Here is a 24823-nt window from a genome sequence, read left to right on the forward strand (position 1 = left end):
TCCATGTGCCCTACACAATGTGACTGTTCAGGTGGACATCCCACTCTAGAAGGGATGCATATGTTACAATGTTGACACTTTCAGAAACAGAGTCCAACATTGCCCCTGTAAAGTTTATTGTCTTTGTGGGGGATAAAAGGGACATTTCTCTGTTCACACAACCACCAGGGCTGCAAGACTTTGAATAAGGCATTGAATAGCTGACCTGACATTCCATCATGAGTGACCTACCAGGAGTCAATAGTTGACATACAGAAAGATTGTGTGGCCCTGATGTCTCATCTGGGTCGCCACCATGAAGAAAACGTTCATAAGCATGCTGGGGGCCATCACTAGTCTGAAGGGGAGGACTCAGAATTGGAAGTGCTCCCGGACCCTCATAAAATGTAGGAACCCTGTGGGAGGGGTGTCTATATGAAAATATGCTTCCTTCGTGTCGAGAACCACGAACCACATCTTTTCTTAACGAGAGGGTATTACTGATACCAGTCCAACCACCCTGATTTTCAACTTCCAAATGAAGATGTGAGTTGTCAAAGATCCAAAATGGGTCTCCACTCATCTTCTTTTCTGGGAATTAGGAAATACAGAGAATAGTACCCAATTCCTTGATACTGAGGCAGGATGAGCTCTACTGACCCTTGGTGCAACAGGAATTCTGCTTCTTGATGATGAATCACCTAATGAGAATGGTCCTCAAAGGGGGACTGGGAAGGGGGTTTGTGAAGGAGGAAGGGAGGGAAAGGAACTCTATGGAGTATCCCTGATGGACAATCTTCCAAGACCCAACTGTCCATCATGATTAGATCCCATTTGCGGGCGAACAGAGTGAGACAGCCTCCATAGGTGACAGAAGAAGGGGCAGGTGGCATCAGAGATGACAAGCAGATCTCAATTAAAACGTCAAAGTGGCTCCTAGTAGTGGGCTGGGATTGGGTCGCAGGGATAGAGGGGGCCAAAAAGCAGGTTCTCTGTATCTTCTGTTGCTTGTGGGGAGGCTCAGCAGAACACTGATAGTAGAACGTATGAGGAGGAGGTGGTCTTGGTTTATAGATTTCCCTTTGGTGCTTCCTCCTTAAGACTGGTGTGTAGATCCCCAGGAAGCAGAGGGTTATTGAGAGCGTCATCAGTCTTCTCATTAAAAGGTTGGACTCATCAAAGAGAAGACCTTGGATGATATTTTGCACCTCCCTGGGGAAGCCTGAGGATTGCAATCACAAGTCCCTCCTCATAAACAATACCCGTGACCAAGTTTCTGGATGGTGTATCTGCTACATCAACTGCAGCCAGAAGGGCCATTTATATCACCAACCTGCCCTCCTTTAAAAGGGAGAGGAACTGGGCTCTGTCCTGAGAGGAAAGTTTCTGCTGAAAGGCCACCAACCTAGAGTAGTTATTAAAGACATACTTGGCTACCAAGTCTTGGACTTTCTCCAGAGATATCTGGAGATTGTTAACCACTCTTCATAATAAGTCCTGCTGTTGCTTATGGTCAGCTGGTGGGGATGGTGAAGAAGGAGAGACCACCTCCTCCAGGCAACAGGATGGGATTCCCATTGGAATCATCGATACCTGCGGTTCTGGTTCAACATCCTCCTCCTCCTCATACTCCAGTGGAACCAGTTGTTGATGCATGAGAGAAGAGGGGAAAGATTCCTGAGTGGGTCCTATACATGTGGTATTGGGATCTAAGGCCAAAAAGAGAGGCCAACTGTTTGAGGGGGACCCCAAGGCATGGAGATCCATCAGTTCCTAGGGAGGTCATGTCCATAAGAATAGCAACTGTAAGTCCTGGATTGCCTGTCCAGGCTTGACTCTCTCTGTGGGAATGAAGTAGGGACCACCTATTACCAGAGGTTTCAGATTTGTCCGAATCTGAAAATTGCTCCTGTTGGAATGGTGGAGCTGTCCATTCCGGGTCAATCCTGCCTGATGGTTGTAAGTGAGATGGTTCCTGGAACACTGAATTAGTATAATCTTCCAGTGTAGTAATGTTCTTCAGGAGTTAATCACTTGAGTTAATTGACAGCCCTAATGGGAACCCAAGCCCTCTCACTCACTTTCCAACTCGAATGATGAAAAAGGTGGTGCACAGCAGGGAATACATCCAATGAAGTGAGCTGTAACTTACGAAAGCTTATGCTCAGATAAATTTGTTAGTCTCTAAGGTGCCACAAGTACTCCTTTTCTTTTTGCGAATACAGACTAACACGGCTGCTACTCTGAAACCAGCAGGGAGATGTCATCAAATCCAATACTCTGGGAGAACTTGGTGAGAGGACCCTGGTACTGAGCAGGGGTGAGTCCAGTGCATCAGACACCAAGAGATCCACTGAGCATTGGAAATATGGTGGTGCAAAGGGCGTCGATATTGGTGGCAGTTGTCAGTGCCAAGAGGTCTGTACTGATGGCACTGGAGATGTGGACCTGGTTGTACGGTCAGTCAGTGCCATATGCACTGGGGTTGGTGCCAGTGCTGATGTCCATGCCCACGTAGCCTTCCCCAGGGCGGATATTCCATGTCGTTCAAGCTCTCATGGTACCGGTACTTCTTTGCCCATACCCATCAGGTCTTTGGGCAGAACAACTTGCTCTGTCAGCTCAGTACCGGGCATTCCATGGGTACTAGCTTTAGGCGTCTTCGGCGCCATCGATACCAGTGATCCCGATGGAGCTGGAGATTGTGTCCAGCTTGATCACAGCTCGCTACAGGGACTCAAAGACCTTTTCTTAGCTGTCTTGAGTGACTGGCTCGTGTTCTTAGGATACCTACCTATGAAGAGGTGGAACCTCTTAGCTGTCGGGTGTGATAGTACAATACCCTTCTACGGGTTGGTGAAATGCTATAATAGCTGCTAGGTGGACATTCAGGGAGCTCAGGGATAACCCCAATTTTTTAACAGTCGGGTATATTCCAGAATATGCGGAAGAGTTGCTGACACTGAAGAGGTTTGGTGGGACGTGCACCAAATCTGAAACTTGGACCATTTCTGCAGGTAAGAGTGTCCTATGGAGGACTTTCTGCTGTGCAGGAGAACCTCTTGTACTTCTTTTCAGCATGAGCTCTCTAGATGCTGAAAGTCAACAAAGCCAGGTCACCAGCCTGATGGAATTCTACCTGTACCAAGTGTCCTGGCATCGGTGGTGGTGCCAGGGGAGATGGGAACTTCACCCATACCAATCTCTCCAGTGCCGCATGGGCCAGTGCTGCTGGCAGTACTGACAGCTCGCTTACCGGGAGCGTCTTAGGGCATTTGCCCTTGTGTATCTGTACCGAAGATTCGGTGTCTGTCCCCAAACGGTCCATGGGCCTATCAACGGTACTGGACATTTGCCGTGAGATGTGGGTGCAGGGTGATCTTGGTGCCAGCGGTGCGGAGGATACCAAGCAAGGTGGTGATCGCTTTCAGGTATCCCTGGGCTCGCTGAGGGGTCTTCCCACTCTCTTTTTCAACTTGTGAGAGGAGTCCCCGGACCATTTCTTTGACTCACTATCCTTCAAAATCAAGGTTGAAGAGAAGAGTCACGTCCACTGGAGGGCTGGGGTTGGAGAGCCGCTACTATAAAGATGATTTTCTGGCAGAGCTCTCTGTCCTTGTGGGATCTCGGTTGGAACTACTGGCAGAGGGAACACTTTTGTTGGATGTGGCCCTCTCCGAGACAGTGAATGCAAGAGGAGTGCTTGTCCAAAACTGGGATTGTTTCTCTGGAAGTGCGACAATTCTTGAAGCCCAGAGAGCCAGGCATATCCTTATCCAGGGGGGTCACCCAACACTTGGGGTCAACACAAGAATAAAGTCTTTCTTTCTTCTTTTTGTTGATGGTTTTTTTTAAAGGCACCGCCAAATAAAAGTCAAAAGAAGGGTTTCTAAAATCTAAAGATTAACTGAAAAGGAGAGCTAATGATCCGCTAACAAGCAGCTAAAGGCTCCATCTCTAGTCGGGGCGGTTGCGAACTGAGGACAGTTAGCCTGCACACACTGGTTTGCCTCGTGGTGCAGCACAAGAAGAGACAGCACGTTTGTGGGCCCAACAAACATTGCTACCAAAGTTCTCTGATCAGCAGCGCAGGGATGCAGATACACTACAGTGGAGAACTCATAGGAACACTACTCGAAGAAGAAGAGGGATTCTTTGGGAGGGAGGCGAGGGGTAAACTGAAGTGAGTGTCAGTATTGTAATTAGCCCCTCATTTCTCTTACCAACTTTATATTATTTTCTGCAGTTTCTAAGTTTCAGAGGAAGAACAGAAGTCACTTGAATATAAACAATCCTCTTCTTGTAAATAGCTAGGACAATGAAAAGCCCAGCACTTGGCCTTTAACTACCAAATTTATAAATTCACATTGAAAACTTGTAACAACAAAACAACGCTTTTCTTTTGTCATAGCTCCTGCTTGCCTAATAAAGATGCTGTTTTGAGCCCTATCCATGCAGATAGAGTAGAGAACTGTCACTTCGAGCCATCCCAGACTGAAGCTCCTAAACCTGCTAGTGTGGCTGGTACCTGATTGTTTTGACTGCATTTGTGATCATAAGTAAGGTTTCCCCAAGGGGAAACTGTGTAGGACGGGGGAGCCTTTTGTCTGAGGAACGCAGCTAACACTGTTACAGGCCCTATTAGGAATGAAGCTCTTCCAGCTCGTCTGCAGGCTTTCCAGAGCAGAAACACACAGCATTAACTGTACCATCAACATGTTCATAGATGTACAACCACAGAAAATGGAAATTAAACTACACACCTGAGGTCAAGTAAGTCACAAGCATGTCCATATCTTTAGTCCTAGAGTGGAAGAAAAATCCAGTTTTACAAATCTTTATTATTTTATATGGTATGACAGAATACAGTAACTTTAATTACAGATACAGTACTCCTGCTTTTGTCAAAAGCATATAGACTCAAAACCCACAGTGTTGTAAGACCTGGAGTAGCAGCATTGCAGGCCCGTAGTAAGAGTAAGAGCGTTATAGACCTGTAGATCTGTAGGCCCAAAGGATGAGTGTTGTAGGAGATTTTCAGAAGGGAGGCCACAGACTCATCTTCCAAGTTTCATTTTCATAGCCTTGTTTCCTTGCAATATCAGAACTAAGCTGTATGGCACTAACTCCAACTTGGGTCATAGCAAAGTGATAGAGCCCAGTCCAAGGAGACCCATTGTCTACCATTAACAGTATTCCTTTCCCGGGCTTTTGGGCACTCAACACAGAGTTGAAAAATGCTTGATCTCTGGCAGGGAAGACCACACAGTTCTCAGAGCTCTTGACAGGCACATCCTCCAAATGTCAACCGGAGATGTCAACCTCAGAGAAGCAGCCTGATCCACATTCCCCACTGAGGACTGATTTAGTATCATGCTGGCATCCAGTTAAGAGGAGAGGGGGGAGGAGTGCAGGTACTTGGAGGAAAGTTATAGAAGGTGAAGAGATGGTCGCACTTGATGCCACTAGGCCCAGTCCCTGAAGTTCTTATTCAGTTATGTCAATTGGTGTTTGACTTGAATAGGGACTGGTCCCATAATCACATGATAAGAAAATAAAAACCATATATACCTTTTTAAGTGGGCAGTCATAGTACAGAAATGTATTTAGCAAATGGCCTCACCTATTCTCTTTGGGTTCTGCCATGACTTTTGACAACACAAGGCGAACCAAACACCTACATGCAAGAGAAACACAGAAAATGAGACTTAGAAATTACATCTCCATCAATATTTTGTGCCTTTTCAGCCCCAACAAGAGACAACATTTTCCCAGCTCTTCTCCATGCCATTAATTCAATATACCTACTGAAAGATACAGGGTATCAGATTGGGATTAAGAACTTTGTAAGATTTTTCCCATCCTCACCATTTATTTTGTCCTCCACTTTGCTAAATCAATGCCTGGCTGGCTTGGGGTAAACAATAGAAGAAATATGTTTGTCTTATAATTATTATTCTTAAAATAGGGTAGAATATTTTAACATGATATTTTAAAAAATTACTTAGTTACCAACAAACCCAAGTTCCAGGGCTAGATACCAGATCAGTCTTTTCACCTCTGGAGATCATCGATAGCAAGTCAAATGCATTTGTTGTAGTTTCATTCTAGTCACTACTGGTCATTTGTCCACATCACAAAACAACATTAAACTCAGAGCAACTGGCATCCACTGCTCAAGAGAGGCCTATGACAGCCTTGGCTAAAGGTGTGGCAGTTCAGGATTGAGATATGTTTTGCAATGTCATGGGATGCTCTGGATTTGAACAGCGTAGGAGCTGCTGGCTAGCATAATACACATCACCTGCTCAGTTCTTCACCTTCATGAAAACTAAAAATTCATCAGATGTAAAAAATTAAAAGAAAGAAAAGCAGCAGAAATTCCCTTCCTTTACGGGTATCTCAAATACTCACTTTAAAGCTGTGAACACTTGTTGGCAATCTTGTGAGTGCTGAGATAAATACTCCAAAGCTTTGATAGCCACAGCCTGTTGTTCAGTCTGAAAACAAGTAACAAACACGTTTTCTAAAAGCTGTGCCAATCCTCAAACAACGCCATCCTACCCACAACTGGAAAATGTTTGCTGGGTTTATACGCCCTTCTCGTGGGGGAAAGGCCAGAGGATTCTGCATAAGAAACATCCCCAGATGCAAGGGAAAAAATCTTAAGGAAAGATCCTGTGATTCCTTGCACAATCAGTCCATAGACAGAATAGGATCAATACAGCTTGGGGAAGCCATTAGAACCCAATTATTATATCCAATGGGATATTATTAGCAAAGCCCAAGAGATAGCTAAAAGGGCTGCTCTATATATGCCAATATTCATTCATTCAGTGCACACACCATTCAGTCACTGCTCACAGACAAACAAGAGGGACAAGTAACTTTTCATAGTCCTTCAGGATTTCCCAACCCCAGAATCTGAGCTCCTTAAGAACATATAAGCAGCTTCACCTTCTGAATTCAGAGTAGCAGCTATGTTAGTCTGTATCCACAAAAAGAAAAGGAGTACTTGTGGCACCTGAGACCCTAACAAATTTATTTGAGCATAAGCTTTCATGAGCTACAGCTCACTTCATCGGATGCATGCAGTGGAAAATACAGTGGGGAGATTTTATATACACAGAGAACATGAAACAATGGGTATTACCATACACACTGTAAGGAGAGCAATCAGGTAAGGTGAGATATTACCAGCAGGAGAGGCGGGGCGGGGGAGCTTTTGTAGTGATAATCAAGGTGGGCCATTTCCAGCAGTTGACTAGAATGTGTGAGGAACAGTAGGGAGGATGAAATAAACATGGGGAAATAGTTTTACTTTGTGTAATGACACATCCATTCCCAGTCTTTATTCAAGCCTAAATTAATTGTATCCAGTTTGCAAATTAATTCCAGTTCAGCAGTCTCTCATTGGAGTCTATTTTTGAAGTATTTTTGTTGAAAAATTGCCACTTTTAGGTCTGTAATCGAGTGACCAAAGAGATTGAAGTGTTCTCTGACTGGTTTTTAAATGTTATAATTCTTGATGTCTGATTTGTGTCCATTTATTCTTTTACGTAAAGACTGTCCAGTTTGGCCAATGTACATGGCAAAGGGGCATTGCTGGCACATGATGGCATATATCACATTGGTAGATATGCAGGTGAACGAGCCTCTGATAGTGTGGCTGATGTGATTAGGCCCTATGATGGTGGCCCCTGAATAGATATGTGGACACAGTTGGCAACAGGCTTTGTTGCAAGGATAGGTTCCTGGGTTAGTGGTTCTGTTGTGTGGTGTGTGGTTGCTGGTGAGTATTTGCTTCAGGTTGGGGGGCTGTCTGTAAGCAAGGACTGGCCTGTCTCCCAAGATCTGTGAGAGTGATGGGTCGTCCTTCAGGATAGGCTGTAGATCCTTGATGATGCGTTGGAGAGGTTTTAATTGGGGGCTGAAGGTGATGGCTAGTGGCGTTCTGTTATTTTCTTTGTTGGGCCTGTCCTGTAGTAGGTAACTTCTGGGTACTCTTCTGGCTCTGTCAATCTGTTTCTTCACTTCAGCAGGTGGGTATTGTAGTTGTAAGAACGCTTGATAGAGATCTTGTAGGTGTTTCTCTCTGTCTGAGGGGTTGGAGCAAATGCGGCTGTATGGTAGAGACTGGCTGTAGACAACGGATCGTGTGGTATGGGTCTGGATGAAAGCTGGAGGCATGTAGGTAGGCATAGCGGTCAGTATAGGGTATATGGTGGTGTTTATGTGACCATCGCTTATTAGCACCGTAGTGTCCAGGAAGTGGATCTCTTGTGTGGACTGGTCCAGACTGAGGTTGATGGTGGGATGGAAATTGTTGAAATCATGGTGGAATTCCTCAAGGGCTTCTTTTCCATGGGTCCAGATGATGAAGACGTCATCAATGTAGCGCAAGTAGAGTAGGGGCTTTAGGGGACGAGAGCTGAGGAAGCATTGTTCTAAGTCAGCCATAAAAATGTTGGCATACCGTGGGGCCATGCGGGTACCCATAGCAGTGCCGCTGATCTGAAGGTATACATTGTCCCCAAATGTGAAATAGTTGTGAGTGAGGACAAAGTCACAAAGTTCAGCCACCAGGTTTGCCGTGACATTATCAGGGATACTGTTCCTGACGACTTGTAGTCCATCTTTGTGTGGAAAGTTGGTGTAGAGGGCTTCTACATCCACAGTGGCCAGGATGGTGTTTTCAGAAAGATCACCAATAGATTGTAGTTTCCTCAGGAAGTCAGTGGTGTCTCAAAGATAGCTGGGAGTGCTGGTAGCATAGGGCCTGAGGAGGGAGTCTACATAGCCAGACAATCCTGCTGTCAGGGTGCCAATGCCTGAGATGATGGGGCGTCCAGGATTTCCAGGTTTATGGATCTTGGGTAGCAGATAGAATACCCCCAGTCGGGGTTCTACGTGATATATGCCATCATGTGCCAGCAATGCCCCTTTGCCATGTACATTGGCCAAACTGGACAGTCTCTACGTGAAAGAATAAATGGACACAAATCAGACGTCAAAAATTATAATATTCAAAAACCAGTCGGAGAACACTTCAATCTCTTTGGTCACTCGATTACAGACCTAAAAGTGGCAATTCTTCAACAAAAAAACTTCAGAAACAGACTCCAGTGAGAGACTGCTGAATTGGAATTAATTTGCAAACTGGATACAATTAATTTAGGCTTGAATAAAGACTGGGAGTGGATTTGTCATTACACAAAGTAAAACTACTTCCCCATGTTTATTCCCCCCACACACACACACACACTGTTCCTCACACGTCCTTGTCAACTGCTGGAAATGGCCCACCTTGATTATCACTACAAAAGGTTCCCCCACACACACTCTCCTGCTGGTAATTGCTCACCTTACCTGATCACTCTCGTTACAGTGTGTATGGTAACACCCTTTGTTTCATATTCTCTGTGTATATAAAATCTCCCCACTGTATTTTCCACTGAATGCATCCGATGAAGTGAGCTGTAGCTCACGAAAGCTTATGCTCAAATAAATGTGTTAGTCTCTAAGGTGCCACAAGTACTCCTTTTCTTCTTTCTGAATTGAGCATCTTCAGCAATCAAGCCATAGAAGACAACAGAAATTCTGTAGCTTGTGATAGAAGAGAGACCTAAGGAAGCATCTGAAGCAATGTCCATCTACTAACGTCTATAGCTCAGGAATTTTCCTTAAGAATTCTTTTAAAACTTTATTTCTTTGGTTTGAAATAAACCTCTGCTTCACTTTATTCAACACACTTGAGTTTACATAGCCAAGTCTTCTCTTGTGTAGCACATAGCAAGAAAAAATACAAGTTGGATAGGCTACAACTGCTATGTTTATTTGACAATGAAGCAGAAGTCCAAGAAAATATTATCAGCTCTACCTACCTCTAAAGCAATCTGGGCAGCTAAACTCAGAAGGCTGGTGGCTGCACTTCCATCTGCTAGTAGCTTATCTTCATGCTGAGCTGGTTTTGCTGCTAACTTCCCCATTGCAACAACTGCCTCCACAGCTGAAATACACAAGAAACCAGCTGTTAGCAGAATTTTTCATAGAAGCACATGAAAGTAGCTGTACTCTGATATTTCAACATAAATATCATACTGATTTGTGGAAAGGCTGACATCTTCAACTAATTTTCACACGTTCCCCCTGGGAAACCTGTTCTGACTAGGTAAATATGTTAGCATTTCTCCACAGTTAAGCACAGTGCTGGCTAGAAAGGTGTTAACGTGGTTTTTCTGCAGCTCGGTTTTTCTGTCGGCTACTGCAGACAGTGTTGCCAAACAATGGAAACCTTGTCTAGCACCCCAATCTTGTCCAAATGTCGGGTTGTCGCAGAAAGCAGAACACTCCCTCTAATATATAACCCATAGGCCGGGTGGGGCTCCATTCTCCCATGTTTTGGCTAATACCAACAAGAGTTACTCCTGAGGGCATTCTGCACCAAACAATTAAAAATTATGCATCAAAAAATTATGCACACAATATTTTAAAATTCTGCAAAATTCTGCAAATTTTATTTGTAAAATAAATGTGGAGACTCCAGCGAGGAAAGCAGGATCGGGCCCAGACAAGAAGGCAGGCAACAGATAAAGAGACTGGAAAACAGGTTGGGAGCCCTGAGGGACTTAGTGGCAGGAATAAGGGAAGGAGTAAGTACAGGCATGAGGAATTCAGATCCCTCGCACAATACTTGGAATGGTGATAATCTGAGCTGATGAAAGTGTCATTCTGGGAGATAAACACGTGATTTAAGGAAAAAGAGTGACAAGTTAACTCTGCAGAGGCTGGAAGAAATTAAACAGTTGAAAGTTGTGAAAATGTTAAAAAGAAAAAGTGTTATAGGAAGGTTTCAGAGTAACAGCCGTGTTAGTCTGTATTCACAAAAAGAAAAGGAGTATTTGTGGCACCTTAGAGACTAACCAATTTATTTGAGCATAAGCTTTTGTGAGCTACAGCTCACTTCATCGGATGCATACTGTGGAAAGTGTAGAAGATCTTTTTATACACACAAAGCATGAAAAAATACCTCCCCCCACCCCACTCTCCTGCTGGTAATAGCTTATATCACTTTGGGATGGGGGGAGGTATTTTTTCATGCTTTGTGTGTATAAAGGTAGAAAAAGGAATCAAGTCTGAGAATAAGAGCAGACATAGTCTGTGACCCCCAAGAGTCCGTGGACCACCGGTTGAGAATCACTGACCTAGAATACAATATGTGGAAGAAAAGGAGGGGGTTGGAGATGGAGACCTATGAGATCCCATCAGAAAGTGGGAGAGAGGAGGACCACCCATCAAAAAACCTGACAGAATGGTAAGAGAGATAAGAGGAGACTTAGGAAAGTACAGTATCACAAAAGCCCAGGGTAGATAAGAAATCAAAAAGAGGATGATCAACATTGTCAAAAGCAACAGAGACCAAGGACATCAACAATGCAACTGATGCACTGACATTTGGCCAAGAGAAGGTGATTAGCGACTTTGGTGAGAGCAGTTTCAGTGGAAAGGGCAGAAGCTAGACTGGAGAGGGTCTAGGACATAGCTGGGGAAGACAAACTTGAGGCAGTGATGCAGACAGCATTTTCAATTAGTTTCCAGGTGAAGGGGAGAAAGGAATTTGGGGCATAGGTGGAAAAACAGGCTAAGTCAAAGGTGGTTTTTTTGTTGGGAAAATACCAAATCAATAAAACTGCAAAATAATCATGTGTTCATATGTACACAGCAACATATTACCCTTCTGACTGTTTCTACCTTTTTCAGTGTTACCCTCCAAGACCGCAACCTTATACACACTGAACTGGGTGAAGATGCTGCTGGGATCACACCTCTCTGCTTCCTTCACTGCCTCTTTTGCCTGTTGACAGAAAAGATTAACAGGATTTTATCGCAGTCATGACAAGGAGTCAGTAACACACACTGTAGCAGGGGTGCGCTAAACTGAGAGAGAACATATTAACGATTACATACGTGTTGTTTATACAGCTCCACAGCTATATAAAGGTTGGTGCTTTACAGACAAAAGAAAAGTTATCCAGAGTTGAAAAACAAAATAAAAGTCACAAAAATAAGCTTCTGAGCTGTGGAGTAGTTAAACATTTAAAACTCAAGAAATGCTAAAATTACAGTTGCAAACACACCCTTAATTCTGTCTTTAATACAGAACAATACAGTCTTTAATTCCAGGGTCACACACTATTTCTCAACTGTTACAAAAAGAACGAAGAGTACTTGTGGCACCTTAGAGACTAACAAATTTATCTGAGCATAAACTTTCATGGGCTAAAACCCACTTTATCGGATGCATGCTGTACTGCATGCATCCGATGAAGTGAGCTGTAGCCCACGAAAGCTTATGCTCAAATAAATTTGTTAGTCTCTAAGGTGCCACAAGTACTCCTCGTTCTTTTTGCTGATACAGACTAACACACCTACCACTATGAAACCTGTCAACTGATACAGTATAACATCAGACCATTTTTTCCACAACCATGAAAGTTTCACCTTGTGAGCTAAGTAAGAGTGAAATTCAACCCAGTGCAGAAGGCCAGCACAAGGCCTAAGCTCTATTACAGTCTCACTGTGCTGACCCTCTGGATGGGGTGAAATTGACCTTGAATGAGGTGGGGGTCTGCAGAGCATCTTGTTTAGAAATGAGTCTCCTGGACTCTACTTGGCATACACAGCAGTACAGGGAAACAGAAGTTGCCACATGTATCCAAGGTTAGATAATAGTGTTGTGCTTTGTCCCTGTCTAGCGGTGGCTGGGACACAAATGTTGATGAGCTTGCTGCATCCCTGATTCTCAGATGTGGCTCATTCAGCTCTGGCAGTTCAGGCTCTTGCATTTAGATGTAGAAGTCCCAGGTTCAACCTCTGCTGTCAGGGCATGTACGGGGATTAGACTTGGATGGACTTCTAAAACTCAGGCAAGCTTCCTCATCTAGGGGGAACATGTAACCCATACCCACATAGTGTGATGCTCTGTCCCTCTCTAGTGGTGGCTGGGAAACATACAGAGATTGATCAGCTGGCTAACAGAGTGGAACCTTTTAATTCACGCAGTCAAGGCTTCTGCTTTAAGATCCAGAGAGCCAGGGTTCTATGCTACTGCTGAGGACCCACCTCATGGCACAGCATAACAAAGTGAAGAAAGCTAGTAGTGCCATCAATAGTTAACACTGTCTGACACTTCAAAACACTATTTCCATTTGCTTATAACATTGCCAAACTTTGTCCCTTCAAGCTAGAATTTTCCATGCTGAGTGTCTGCCTCTGGTTGAATTTTTTTAGAAAGTTTCATGTCAAATGGTTCAGCCATCTCTGAGAATGAGATTAGGGAAAATATATTGTTTGGCCCAAATTAAAAGAGTATTACAACCATTTCATTAAGAAGTTCTAGAGCCCTCATGCTTTGGAGAAAGAATTTTAAATTTGTCAGGGCAGTTCTCCTAGTATCAGAGATTCGCCTTTTGCTGTTCCTTGAAAATTTCACCCAAATTTGCCAAGCTAAGAGCCTTTGAAAAATCTCAATCTATAGAAACTAATCAGTAGAGACTTCCTAGAGTTTGGCAGTTACATTTTCTGATGATTCCATCTGCACTAAGTATGTTCCAGTCCAGCCTGGAGGTGGTGAGGAGGACTTTTGCTGAAATTGCTCCTTCTAGCAGCCAGGGGCTGACGTGGCACTGGGCACAGCAACTGAGAGCAGGGAGACTGTCTTTCCTATTATCTCAATGCTCCTGATGCTAGCAAGCAGGCTGAGCATGGTGAAAGAGGATGCAGCCAAGCCTGACTTGAATTCAGAGGGATGAAGAATGGTGGGCAAGAAGAAGGGATTTCAGGAACCATGCAGGGGGAGGGAAGTAGAAGTTGGGGCGGGAGGAAGGTGGATCGGCACAGAGGGAAGCAGGAGCTGGAGTGGGAGTGGGGAATAGGGTAAGAGTAGAGGAGGATGGGGGCAAAAGCAAGGGTGGAGGGGTGGACAGGAGCAGAGGTTATATATGAGAAGAAGGGGGCTGGGACAGCTGGAAGCACAGGGACAGACAGGTCTACAACCACTATAGAAAACTCTCCTTCAGAAGCCGGAACTGAACTCAGATGTCCTGAGTCTGTACATTTTTCTGCTGTCAGTAAATAGCTGTGAAACCCACTGCTAAAATGTGTGTCTTCATCCCCCTCTAGTGGCTGGTCCATGGAGATGTTAATAGCTGACTACTGCTACCAGGTTTCAGAGTAGCAGCTGTGTTAGTCTGTATTCGCAAAAAGAAAAGGAGTACTTGTGGCACCTTAGAGACTAACAAATTTATTTGAGCATAAGCTTTCGTGAGCTGTACTCACGAAAGCTTATGCTCAAATAAATTTGTTAGTCTCTAAGGTGCCACAAGTACTCCTTTCCTACTGCTACCAGTTAGTTCAAGTGGCAAAGGTCAGTGCTGTGGATCTAATGGTCACAAACCCTGCTGATGACACAAGTTGGAGGTCAGTATAGTTCCTAATGATACAATTATTGTTATTTTGTTTTTGTTTTTTTTAAATAGGAAATTATATCACAAAACAACATTCAAATAACATTAAGGTTGCAGAGCCAAGCACTCAAGTTAGGCAATGCCATAATTAAGGTTCATTGTGCAACCTTAAGTTGGTCCCCTCATGTTTACACACTATCATAGGCTTTAATTACATGATCACATAGTAACCTGTTTCAATGATTAATTGCAACTTTTTGACTGTGAAAATTTCCTATTTCCAATTTGAATTTTTCTAACTTCAACTTCCAGACTCTGGAACTTGTTATATGTCTTTGTATGTTAGATTAAAGGGCCCCTTAAGACACACATGTATAGTACAGCCTAGTTTCTCATCAAACATTGTTTTAAAGAGCTACTGTTAAAAATGTCCTACGAATGTGCAGTGTGATGTTCAAATTCCTCTGATTTAGCCAAATCAAAACCCTCTATCATAAGAATATATAAAGGCACTTCTCCACAGTGAGGGCTGTTTCCCAGTTAAATTTACACGTTATACCCTCAGCCATTTTGCTTGTAAAGCTCTAAAATAAATTGAAAGAATTTCTTTCTAGTGGGGAAAAATGATTTTTTCTCTCTCCTTCTACTCACAAACAGTTGAATTTTTTTTACTCTAAGTTTCACCTTCAGGCACGTACCAGATCTGGAAAACTTCAGCCCAAAAGATTAAAGTTTTTAAAAGTTAGGAGGAACTCAAAACAGAGGCCTAGAATGTAAACACCTAGGCAATTTTTAACAATATCTGCAACTACGCACCAGCTCTAATACGGTGCTTATTAGCATGGTGTCTAGAGCAGGGGTTCTCAGGACAAATTATTTGGTGGCCTCAGAGTACGGCCACCAACTCTTGCTGGTGGCCCCTCTCACACTTTTTCCTAAAATACTTAATTAGCTTAAGGAAAAACAAATAAATATGCACATATACATATCCAAATCATTGTAATTTATTTATTGCTAGCTAGTAAGTCTGCTGTGAAAAGTGATATTAACAAACATGCAAGTATCATTTTTCACAGCAGACTTATTCAGTCCTGGCAAGTCTGAGTACAAATTAAGCCCAGGATGGGGATTGGGGGAGACATCAGGGGTTGGAGCGATGGGGGGGTGGGGTGCAGCCAGAGCCTGGGGCTGGAACCCGAAGCCTCATAGCCAGAACCTACATTCCTGCCACCCCTGGGCTTAAGCCCAAACCCTGAGCCCCATACCTCTGAGAAGGTGCGGAACTCACCAGCTGCCTGCTCCTCCAGCATTGTGCCCCAGGTGTCTCTAGAGGGAGGCAGGCAGGGCCCAACACTTGCTGGAAACCCCAGCAACCAACACCAAGGCATCCAGGAACACCAGGGAGGGGGAGGAGCCACTGCTCCCACCCTCCCCCATCACAGCCCAGGAGGTTGTAGCCACAAGAAAAGCCCCTGGTGGCCACATTTGAGAAACACTGGTCTAGAAGAACTCCAAAAAGCAACTCTGCCCTTCTAGAGACCAGACTCAAGTAAATTGTCCACTATTTTCCCAGCTTTTTTAACTCTCCCCTTTTCTATAAAGTCTTCAGTTACAGAAATTTAACTGGGTGGGACACATGAGGCTGCAGCACTGCTCCCCTAATATCTGTCACACACATTCGTAGAATATAGTGAATTTCCAAAAGACTCTCATTGTGATACAGGACATGAGACTCGCAGTGTCAGGTTGGTGTGTACACAGGAAAATGAATAGCCCTCAACTTCAATGAGAATATCACACTAGTTGCTTTGAGTCTAACTTCAAGGGGCAACTCTGGCTGCACCTCACGACATGTCTCTGCTCTCCATTCAGAATTAGAGACCACATAGGCAGTATCAGCAGACAAGTTTGTACATCATTTGTAAAGTACAATCATAGCTTAGACCTCCATCTAGTGATCACTTAAAGCAAGTGCTCAAGATGCTTTTTTAATTTAGACAAAATTAATTCATTTTGTAAGTCCTATCTTAGGAGTAGAAAGATTTTTAGACTTACACACAGATGATACTATTTGAGCATAAGCTTTCGTGAGCTACAGCTCACTTCATCGGATGCATACTGTATGCATCCGATGAAGTATACATCCGATGAAGTGAGCTGTAGCTCACGAAAGCTTATGCTCAAATAAATTGGTTAGTCTCTAAGGTGCCACAAGTACTCCTTTTCTTTTTACAGATGATACTAGTTATGAGTCTGCTCTGGTGACACTAGTTGTTATGCTAAGATCTCTCTAGGTCTTTACAGCTATTAAAGCTCCCTCTCTGTAATGCATACTTCATTGCAATCATTTTGTTACTCAGCTCACTTGAAGTTAGTGGTCTGATGATATGCTGGAATATAACTTTACACAAGACAGTCCATTTACCAGCAACTCCAAGGCAGCCTTGCTGTACAGCAGCTTTCCCACCACATCAGGCTCAAACTTCTTGTCCTTCAAGGCCCTCCCAACTTTTCCACCTTTGTGTCTTTTTACGTTGCTCCCCATCTGTCTGTTCCACCAGTGATGCAGTCATGCTGCTTCATCTCTCTGAGCTGGTGCACAACGCCATTGCCCACTCTGAAGAAAAAACTTCTACCATGATACCCTTAATAAATGACCCAACTAATAATGTCTATGTCAGGTAGCAAATGGGGATAGTTTTATATTTCCATTTTAAAATATATTAGTATCAAAAACATTTTATTATCAAGATATGACAAATCTCCACTTTTGCCATTTTATTTATCTGCTGGACCCCTTCTCTCTATTCTATCATTTCTTTAGATTGTAAGTTGTTTTTGGCAGAAATCATGCCCTCTATTATGTTGGTACAGCACCTAGAAGTGGGGAGACCCTAATGAAAACAAATATATTAATAATTAAGTGGGTACATTTTTAAAACTTGAAGTCCAAAGTGTAATCATGTAACTCAACACAGAAAAGCTACAGAACAAGCTTCCATTCCCTTTTACCCTTTCACAATTTGAAATCAAGTCCCATTGACACTGCAATACCACAAAAAAAAAATAAACACTTTTTCAAGTTGTTTCAGATGAAAGTAGCAGGAAGCCATATTCCTCTGCAACTTAGCCAAGTTCTGATCTATCTGCCCAGATGAATAGAAGCTGAGAGAATACTTATACCACTGAAGGGCTTCAGAGTAGTTTTTTGCCTAGAAAATAAATAAATAAATAAATAGATAAACAGTCACACTGAAGTTTAAATTGACTACATTTTCCTAAGCTAAATAAATCAGGCTTCATAAGAATCAAAAGGTTGAAACAGTCACATACATTCATAGATTCCAAGGCCAGAAGGGACCACTCCCATCATCTAGTCTGACTTCCCATAGGGCACAGACCATCGAACATCCCCAAAATAATTCCTAGAGCAGATCTTTTAGAAAAACATTCAGTCTTGATTTAAAAACTGCCAGTGATGGAGAATCCACCATGACCCTTGGTAAACTGTTCCAAGTGGTTTATCAGCCTGTTAAAAATTTACACCTTATTTCTAGTCTTGATTTGTCTAGCTTCAACTTCCAGCCATTGGATCGTGTTACAGACTTTCACTTCATTAAATATAACAGGGTCTAACCAGCATGGTTTCTGCAAAGGAAAATCATGTCTTGTCTGTGAGAATTCTTTGAACGTGTCAATAAAGTAGTAGATAAAGGAGAACCAATTAACAATTTATTTAGGGCTTCAAAAAGCCTTTGGCTAGCATCCTTAAAGAAACTTAGTTGTCATGGGGTGAGAGGCAAAGTATTGTTGTGGATTACAAACTGCTTCGGAGATGAGAAACAAAGGGTATGAATAAATGGTCAATATTCATCATGACTAAAAGTTAACAGCAAAGTGACTTAAGGTTCTATATTAGGTATGTGGTGTTGTCTCTGATAACTGTCTCTCCCAGGCAGCTCTCACCAGCCCCCTTTCCTGTCTCTCAGGTTCCCCTTGACTCTCCAGGTATCTTCCATTTACAAGTGCCCTCTTGTAAAATCCAGTTGCTGTAGCTGATGAGTCACAGATGCACTAGCCTTGCTCTCTCTTAAATGGCCAGTATCACCCTATAACAGTGATCCTTCATTGTTTTTTTAAAGCAAAGAACAAAGACCATGTTTGTTTCCAAACCTCATAGCTCTTGGCAGCTCTGTCCCACAGAATGATGTGCAGCCGGTTCAGTATTTCAGGTGACAGCTGTTTTCCTGTATAGTGACCTGAGAAGTGATTGAAATTAAGCAATAACAAGGTCTTAAATAAAGAAGAAACTATTCCCTACTGTACAATAACTGTCATTCTTCAAGATGAGCTCCACTATTGGTGCGCATGAGCCCAGTGCACTCCAGACAGATTCTTGGACTACAATGTCCATTGCAGCAGTGCCTGCACCCTGAGTGTCCTCACATCCTGAACTGAAGGCATAAAGAGTAGGCCACCCCAATTGCCCCTCTGTTCCTTTGCCATACAGAAACTTGATGTTAATAGACTCTTTGGTAACAGGGATGTGGTGGGGCAGATCTTGGGGGGAGCGTGTGTGCGTGCGTGTGTGTATATATATATATATACACATATACACGTAACTTTAGTGCCCTCGTGGCCAAGATGGAGTCTGCTCTGCAGGCAGCTCTGGCCAAGAGACGGCACGCGCAGGAATGCAGCAGGAAAAATTCCCTCCACCCCAGGGGCACATGTTCCAAACCCCCCAGAGTGAACACACACACCCACAGGAAAAGTACAACGGATATAATAGAGATATTTATTTACAGAGGGATGAGAGGAGAAAAACAACAAGGGGAAATATAGGGGGATCAGTAGAACAGGGTTGCATCCAAACCAAGGCCCCACAGGCCCAGTGGTAGCACAGTCTGAAAGGGCAGACACTGAGCAATGCACCTGCACACAGAGTTCAGGAGTCCTGAGCAAAGTTCCAGTTCAATGGTGAGTCTTGGGTGCTCCTGGTCGTCTTCAGCACCAGTGAACTTTCCCCAACAAACCCCTCCGGTGCCCTCTTCTGCCGCTTTCTGCAAAGCCACACAGAGCAACCACCTCCCCACTTAACTAGCTAGCAGCCTCCCTCCTTATTCCCAGTACAGAGTCACAAGCCCCAGTACTCACAGCCCCATGCAGCTCTGGGCAGCAGTGATACTGGGTCCAGCTCTGGCCTGTCCTTCTCAGGCGATTCCTCCCTGGCACAGTGCTCCTCCTGGCTCCTGTCCTGGGATGTCCCCGATCAGCCACCCTGTCCTTCCCAGGATTCAGGCAGGTTCTCTCTCCTTCACGTTTTGTCCAGGGCCTCCCAGCTTCAGCCCTTCTGTCCTCGGGCTCCAGAACCACACTCCCAAGTTTCCCTCCTTTCTCTCACTGCTCCCCCTCCCCACTAGGCAAAAGATTTAAAGGGGCCATGCTCTCTAAACCCCAAGGGGTTACATATATATATCAGCAGCGCAAGTACGGCAGTAGGCTCCGGTATGCCGTACCAGCAAGATATTTATAGCCGGTATGGCACACTGGAAAGACACAGGAGGAGCCGGGGGCCCCAAGCCAGCAGCTCCTCTGGTGCGACTGTACCACCCCCAGTCCTGTCCCCTGCCTTTCCATGGAACTGCGTCTCCTCCATCTGTACAGCAGCAGCTCCACCGGAGGACAGGGCTGGGGGGGCAAGGCAGGGGGCGGTACCGCCACCAGAGGAGCTGCTGGTGTTCTGCTCCTTTCCCCACTGTGGTCACAGCCAGCATCACAAGATATTTATGTGCCAATGCGCTAAAGATTCATATGTCTCTTCATCTTCAACCACCATTCCAGAGGACACGCATCCCTACTGATGACAGGTTCTGCTTGATAACGATCCAAAGCAGCGCAGACCAACACATGTTCACTTTCATCGTCTGAGTCAGATGCCACCAGCAGAAGGCTGATTTTCTTTTTTGGTGGTTTGGGTTCTGTAGTTTCCGCATCGGACTGTTGCTCTTTTAAGACATCTGAAAGTATGTTCCACACCTTGTCCCTCTCAGATTTTGGAAGGCACTTCAAATTCTTAAACCTTGGGTCGAGTGCTGTAGCTATCTTTAGAAATCTCACATTGGTACCTTCTTTGTGTTTTGTCAAATCTGCAGTGAAAGTGTTCTTAAAACGAACAACATGTGCTGGGTCATCATCCAAGACTGCTATAAGATGAAATATATGGCAGGATGCAGGTAAAACAGAGTAGCAGACATACTATTCTCCCCCAAGGAGTTCAGTCAAAATTTAATTAACATATTATTTTTTTAACGAGCATCATCAGCATGGAACCATGTCCTCTGGAATGGTGGCTGAAGCAGGAAGGAGCATATGAATGTTTAGCATGTCTGGCACGTAAATATATTGCAATGCCGGCTACTAAAGTGCCATGCGAATGCCTGTTCTCACTTTCAGATGACATTGTAAATAATCTCCCATAAATGTAAACAAATGTAAACAAACCTGATTGTCTTAGTGACTGACTGAACAAGAAGTAGGACTGAGTGGACTTGTAGACTCTAAAGTCTTATATTGTTTTGTTCTTAAGTGCAGTTATGAAACAAAAAAAATGTACATTTGTAAATTGCACTTTCACAATAAAGAGATTGCACTACAGTACTTGTATGAGGTGAACTGAAAAATACTATTTCTTTTGTTTATCATTTGTATAGAGTAAATATGTGTAATAAAAATAATATAAAGTGAGCACTGTACACTTTGTATTCTGTGTTGTAACTGAAATCAATATATTTGAAAATGTAGAAAAATATCCAAAATATTTAATAAATTTCAATTGATATTCTATTGTTTAACAGTGCAATTAAAACTGCAATTAATCATGATTACTTTTTTTTAACTGCAATTAATTTTGTAGTTAATCATGTGAGTTAACTGCAATTATTTGACAGCCCTAGTATAAAACTCTCCAAAATCTTTTGAGGGAACCTTATATTGGCAATCCACTCTGATGGATGTTGAGGCCAACAAGGCAGGGGTTTGCCACAGTAGTATGGCAGGGTCTAACAGACCCTCATTTATGGGTAGAAACAAACAATCTGGGACAGAGGTGTTGACAAACTCAAAAAGGGAGTTTGTGAGGTTTGTCTTGGATTACCTCTACAGAAATCACTACAGGCAGTTCTCCTCATCACAGCCCGAAATGAGTTACAGTTATCTTGAGTGGACACAGATAATTCTGACATTACCACTTCTTCCGAAAGAAATGTGAGCAGAAGTAGGATATTTTCCTGCTTGTAATTCCTCATGAGATGTAATCAGGCACATGATTCCTTCTCGGGAAGCTGAGGAGAGAAAACTGGGTCCAGACTGAGATGCAGATGGAATTCTCTGAGCACAAGGGATGCCTCAAGGGGCCCAATAAGGCCAAGGGAGCTGATAAACATATCAGGCTGGTGTAAAAGGGGAGGATATCAAGGATTATCCTTCCTAGGTTCCTGTGTCCCTGATAGTAAAAAAAAAGAATCCCTGCCTTGCAAGGATGACCATGAATACTTCAACCCAAGAGATCTGGCTGATGAAGCTTGTCTGCTGTTCTCGTCCTCTGGAATGGAGAAAGAATACCCCTCATGCAGAGGCAGGGCAGTACCGGTTGGTGTGTTTGGCAACCATCCTGACTGTGTTCTTGGGACTATCAAAGATCTACTAGGTACTGGAGCTGATACCGACATCGGTGCAGATTCCCCTATTAGTGACCCTGAAGGTAAGTCCAGTACCAAGGATATAAAGAGGTCCTTAATTACCAAGTAAGCCCTTGGCACTGGGTGAAGTCGATGTCTGTGATACACTCAATGCAGATGTCAGTTCTGAGAATAATGGTGCTGCTAAAGTCAGTACTGGACAAGACAATCCTGAAACAGTCAGTACAGGGGCCATCGGAACAGTAGTCATCTATGCCACAGTCATCAACATTGGAATTTTAACATTGCAGGGTCAAAAATGGAGGATCTCTGAGGTAACAGACTAGCCAATCCTGAGGGACGGAGTCCACTGCCTAAACAGGAGCTAGAAGAACCCATTTTGGTCTCAAGGTACCCTTAGGTTAAAAAAACAGAGAATTTATGGCTCTTGCAGGCTGAAAGGCCCGGAAGAGAAGATCTCTGTCTCTTCTCTCTCTGAATTTTGTCCTCTGTCATTTGAGGATTTATCTGAGTTAGATGGTGGGCCTTGTACACTCAAGATGGCAGGTCCTCTAGTGGCAGCAGCTGAAACACTCTTTTAAGACAACTAATCATATGGTTCCACCCCGGCAGACCAATGTCAGAGGCTGGATGCATCAATCTATCTAACAGCAATTGTTGATGAGACTCTCTCACCCTCTGGGTTCTCTGAGAACAATCTGCAGGTGGCACATCAATCTGTGATATGTGCCACACCCAGAAAAGTCAAATATCTAGAATGCTCATTGTTCAAGGGCATTGCTCCTGTGACGAACGGGTAGTCTTTAACACCTGGGGATTTATATTCGGCCATGATGACTGAAGTGGTACCAAGAATACCTCCCACATAAAGAAACAAAAACCAGACTCCTTACAAAGAAAAAAGGAAACTCTATCACTAAACTAATTTAAGTACCTATCTATTTACATAAATTTGCGTAAGCAAGAGGCCATGCAGTGTGCAAAGAGGAAATCACTGCAAACTCTGAGGGAAGTTGGGGTGACCCACCCTTTATGCACTCAGTTGGAAGCACAAGGATATTCATATCACTTTCAAATCCTTTCAGAGTAACAGCCGTGTTAGTCTGTATTCGCAAAAAGAAAAGGAGTACTTGTGGCACCTTAGACACTAACCAATTTATTTGAGCATAAGCTTTCGTGAGCTACAGCTCACTTCATCGGATGCATACTGTGGAAAGTAAAAAGAAAAGGAGGACTTGTGGCACCTTAGAGACTAACCAATTTATTTGAGCATGAGCTTTCGTGAGCTACAGCTCACTTCATCGGATGCATGCTGTGGAAAGTGTCCTTTGCCATGATGCCTATAAAAAAATTTGACAATGGTTGGGCTATTGGTGTGCTGAGACTACAGCCCATCAAGCTGATCAATGCTGTTTTATTGTTTCCTGGTATTCCCCAATTTGTCTGTTTCCATCTGTTGTCTCTTGTCTTACTCTTAGATTGTAAATTATTTGTGACACAGTCTCTCTTTTTGTTTTGTTTGTACACCACCTAGCACAATAGTAAATACTAATAATGAGTCACTTCAACAGACACTGCTGGCCAAATCATCCATCTGGTGTGCAATGGGCACATGCATACCAACACTGGAATATATATACGGACAAGCACTTGAAGAACAACCACAGTGAGAGGCATCTTTAATTACCTGACAATGACAGGCCCATGCCTACAATGAGAATGAGCAATACTGTGTGTAAATATATAGTATGAGTTCCACCCCAGAGACAATGATCCTCAGCCAATTCCTGCAAAAAATCACAGTGTTATACACCCAAGTTAACATTTTCAAACTTGAGTGCCTAAAGTTAGCATCCTAAATCCATATTTAGGCACCTAAATAGCAAGTTGCGTAATTTTCAGCAATGCTGAGAAACCGCTGAAGTCAATGGGAGCTACATAGATGCGAAACATATTTGAAAAGTCAGGCCACTTATTTAGGTCCCTAGACAAGGATTTGCACCCAATGCATAACAGTGAGAGGTGGAAGTACACAGGGCTAGATTGTGGCACTTCATTCCAGCATGGCCATACCACGGCCAATCACAGTCTAGCCCAAAGAGCAGGACCTGAGCTAGAAGGTGAATCCAGCCCTAAGACTAGATGTTGCTATCAATCTTTAAAGACTGCAAGAGGGAGAGTAAAAAGAAAAGGAGGACTTGTGGCACCTTAGAGACAAATCCAGGGTTTAACAAGAACGTCTGAGGAAGGGGGGGGGGGTTTGGAAAACCAGGGGAAATAGGTTACCTTGCATAATGACTTAGCCACTCCCAGTCTCTATTCAAGCCTAAGTTAATTGTATCCAATTTGCAAATGAATTCCAATTCAGCAGTCTCTTGCTGGAGTCTGGATTTGAAGTTTTTCTGTTGTAATATCGCAACTTTCAAGTCTGTAATCGCGTGACCAGAGAGATTGAAGTGTTCTCCGACTGGTTTATGAATGTTATAATTCTTGACATCTGATTTGTGTCCATTTATTCTTTTACGTAAAGACTGTCCAGTTTGACCAATGTACATGGCAGAGGGGCATTGCTGGCACATGATGGCATATATCACATTGGTGGATGTGCAGGTGAATGAGCCTCTGATAGTGTGGCTGATGTTATTGGGCCCTGTGATGGTCCAGACTCCAGCAAGAGAC

At 43.6% G+C, this 24823-nt stretch overlaps 1 protein-coding gene across 1 annotated transcript in view; it reads right to left on the minus strand.

Moving 5' to 3' along the window:
* The window catches only part of TEX11 (testis expressed 11), a 134484-nt gene that overhangs the window by 47824 nt on the left and 61837 nt on the right, over nucleotides 1-24823 (minus strand). The window contains exons 14-20 of the mRNA XM_027818533.3: nucleotides 18618-18703; nucleotides 17519-17656; nucleotides 11731-11833; nucleotides 9864-9988; nucleotides 6394-6479; nucleotides 5603-5656; nucleotides 4743-4783 (exon numbers count right to left, since the gene is read on the minus strand). Of these exons, the coding sequence (XP_027674334.3) occupies nucleotides 4743-4783; nucleotides 5603-5656; nucleotides 6394-6479; nucleotides 9864-9988; nucleotides 11731-11833; nucleotides 17519-17656; nucleotides 18618-18703 (633 nt within the window). The remainder of the gene's footprint in view (nucleotides 1-4742; nucleotides 4784-5602; nucleotides 5657-6393; nucleotides 6480-9863; nucleotides 9989-11730; nucleotides 11834-17518; nucleotides 17657-18617; nucleotides 18704-24823) is intronic.

Source organism: Chelonia mydas, chromosome 9 (assembly GCF_015237465.2).
Source record: "Chelonia mydas isolate rCheMyd1 chromosome 9, rCheMyd1.pri.v2, whole genome shotgun sequence".
NCBI classification, from domain to species: Eukaryota; Metazoa; Chordata; order Testudines; family Cheloniidae; genus Chelonia; species Chelonia mydas.